This window comes from Liolophura sinensis, chromosome 4 (genome assembly GCF_032854445.1).
Source record: "Liolophura sinensis isolate JHLJ2023 chromosome 4, CUHK_Ljap_v2, whole genome shotgun sequence".
Taxonomy (NCBI): domain Eukaryota; kingdom Metazoa; phylum Mollusca; class Polyplacophora; order Chitonida; family Chitonidae; genus Liolophura; species Liolophura sinensis.
In genome coordinates this window covers 10497794-10500917 of record NC_088298.1, presented here as the reverse complement: position 1 = coordinate 10500917, position 3124 = coordinate 10497794, and the positions used below count along the sequence as shown (strand labels likewise).

Sequence of the window (3124 nt, the reverse complement as noted above, 5' to 3'; positions counted from 1 at the left end):
TTTTGGGGGGCTAAAAATCTGGCGCATAGCCTCTTTAACTATACCCTCCAGGGTGAAAGAAAAATGGTAACAAAATAGTACACATATTTTAGATGACGCTTCCGTTAACTTCCCAGTGACGCTCGTTTCATTTTGTTCTATTTTGAAAACAAGGTGTTCTTCAGTGAGTATAGGGCAACTGGCAAATGTTTCCAAATTTAATTTATTACTTGTATCGTTTCAGATTTCAATCATTTTAGTGTGTCTCATGACTCTTCGCACAGCAGACAGCTACAAAACCAGGTTTAACTGCCAGACAGAGCCTCTTTGTCGGTGCTATTCTCCTGCAGACAATACGAAGTACGGGACAATAAACTGCTCTTACATGAACTTGACGTCGGTGCCTCGATTTGTTCCATCAACTGTCTACATTACCCAAGTGGATTTAAGAAACAATAACATTCGACGTGTGGACGCTTTGGCCTTTGTTAATCTATCCTTGGCGTCGACAGTGGACATTTACCTGGATGAAAATCCCATAGAGGTTATGGATGACATGGCCTTTGGTGGCTTGCACAATAACTCGGTGAATCTGCATCTGCGATCCACACAACTGAAAGTGTCACCCAAGGCGCTTACTGGCTTCAATAATCTTTATTCCTTAACCACAGACCTACCCCTGGACTCTGGTATCTCTGCAGATCTTGGTTCCGTTAAACTGTTAAATCTCTACAACGGATCATTCGGCCATGCCCTAAATGGCACTTGTCATTTTCCGAACCTTGAGTTCTTGATGATGACGTACGTCTCTTTCCCGATTTACGTTTCGCCGTTTTCACAATGCACGAAACCTATGACTAGTTTACGTTACGTCTCTTTATACTTTACGGCTTTGCCAGTGGTACCAAATTTAGGTAAACTCTTCCCTTACTTGACAGGGCTGTCTTTACGCTATGATGACGTCTACGCGCTTTCTACAGACATCAATCTACCGAACCTCACCCGCCTGGCTTTGTCAGATAATAAATTAACGTCCGTTCCATGGCTTTCAAGCAATTTCGAGCGTCTTCAAAAACTGGATCTGAGTAACAATCGAATATCTGTAATCTTGTCAGGTTCGTTTTCAGGGCTGAGTCACCTAACGAACCTGGATTTGTCCGGCAATCCGATTTCTGTTATCGCGGAAGATGCATTTAAGGCGACACCTAAACTGAACCATTTTAATTTGTTTCAAGGCGAAATGACGACTGTACCTAGAGCTATCCGCCATCTGACACAACTTTACATCAACGTTGCATCTAACCCTATCCAGTGCACGTGTGATCTCGCGTGGCTTCACCATGCTGTGACATCGTGGGATATTCGCATTTCTGGATTTTGTCAAAACGCACAACATACTATCAATGACTATATTTCCTTGATTGTTGCGTATTGCCAGGTTCAGCCCATTGGATAATAACTTAATAGAGATATGCTGTGGGAAGTTTTCTCTTGACTTCTCTTCGTTCTTGCATGCCTTCTGTGGGAATAAAAACAAAAAATTGATTCAGAAATAAAAACTGAAAATCAGAGAAACAGTTTATGAAATTTCATATTTTCTTTCCACAATGTCAATCATACGCGTTTAAAATACTGTTCAACGATTCTTGAAAACTTATTTCATTAAATTACGCCGTGATGAAGACTTGTTAAATCTTATGTTGGTTGACAGTTTTACGGGTGGGGAATCCCCGAAAGTCCGTAGGAAACAACCAACCTCTGGCGAGTTTCTGGCGCACTCTTCCACGTTTGATTAATGCCATTAGTGGAAAACAAGTTTTCAAGCGAACGTTATAAAAATCCACAGAGGAGAGCACCGTTCGCCATAAATTCAAGGATGAACGCAGGGGAATGTAGAAAATCTCCCAATCGAGAACGACTGAATGATTGACTAATTGGTGTTTTGCGCCGTACTCCAGAATATTTCACTTATACGACGGCGACCAGCATTATGGTGGGAGGAAACCGGGCAGAGCCCGGGGGATGACAATGGATAAATCACCACACTGTTTTGCCAGTGTGAGCAAAACAGCGCATTACCTGGCTAAATCAGTGTGAGCAAAACAACCCATTATCGGGTTAAATCAGTGTGAGCAAAAGAGAGCATTAGCTGGCTAAATCAGTGTGAGCAAGGACGATGTTTGACGTAGGACGTAGTGGATATGTGCAGATAATGAGAACATCCAAAATCAAATAGATGTTTAAAACCAGTGGAAAGAACAAACTGTCGTTTACATTTGAAAACTACCTATTTTATAACATATAATCTGGAAAATTTACATATATATATATGTCATAAAGATCTCCACTTTATGATAGAGGCCGAGGGCTTTCATTCGTCGCAGAATCAGAATGAACGAAATAAAAATGTATTTATTTATTTGATTGGTGTTTTACTCTGACCCAGAAGCCTCTCGCCAGTGTGGCTCTGAGTTCGTACTTTCCAACGTGTGACGCACGGATTTGGTCGTCATATTTTTACACGACAATGGGCCTTCAACGAACATTAATCCGCCGACTATGCCACATTAGCGTCGTCGACCGCTTGTTGTCAGCAAGCCTCAGCGACTAGTGACATTTGAAGAAAACACAAATTTTTCTAAACAGGACCGGGATGGTACCTAATGGTTAATGTGCTAGCTGTGACTCTCACCAATGCGCGCACTGTGATCTCAAGACCAGCTCACGCCTGCTTTCTCTTCGATCCCATGTGTTAAGGTCTTGCAGCAACCTACGGCTGGTCGTAAAGTCCCTCGGGGCACTCTCCTTCCCCAAGGATGCGGGGCGCCGTTGTACAAGTAAAGTATTCTTGATCACGACGTAGAACACCAATTGAGTAAATGAAATAACTAAATGTCTTTTTCTACACAGGATGAATGACTGGATTACAGCCGCTTCAACAACATATTGCGATGGCAGCAAACGGTTTTCGATGCGACATTTCTAGACACACGACTTTGACAGTAATTCATTGCTGCAGTAAACAACCCATTTCTGACCTTTCGGTTATTATCTGATCTAACCTACATATCTGACTATCTACTTACACATTGGACATTCGGAGATTATGATCGTTGAAAGTTAACCTGTCCATACAGATCTCACA

At 42.1% G+C, this 3124-nt stretch overlaps 1 protein-coding gene across 1 annotated transcript; it reads left to right on the top strand.

Moving 5' to 3' along the window:
• Positions 1-247: 247 nt before the first annotated feature.
• Positions 248-1444, top strand: LOC135464408 (slit homolog 1 protein-like). The gene has a single exon (XM_064741834.1). The coding sequence runs from the start codon at positions 248-250 to the stop codon at positions 1433-1435; it is 1188 nt and encodes a 395-aa protein (XP_064597904.1). The 3' UTR covers positions 1436-1444.
• The last annotated feature ends 1680 nt before the right edge of the window (positions 1445-3124 follow it).

Excerpts from the sequence above, each read along its gene's own strand:
- LOC135464408 (XM_064741834.1), top strand. The coding sequence starts at position 248 with ATGACTCTTCGCACAGCAGACAGCTACAAAACCAGGTTTAACTGCCAG.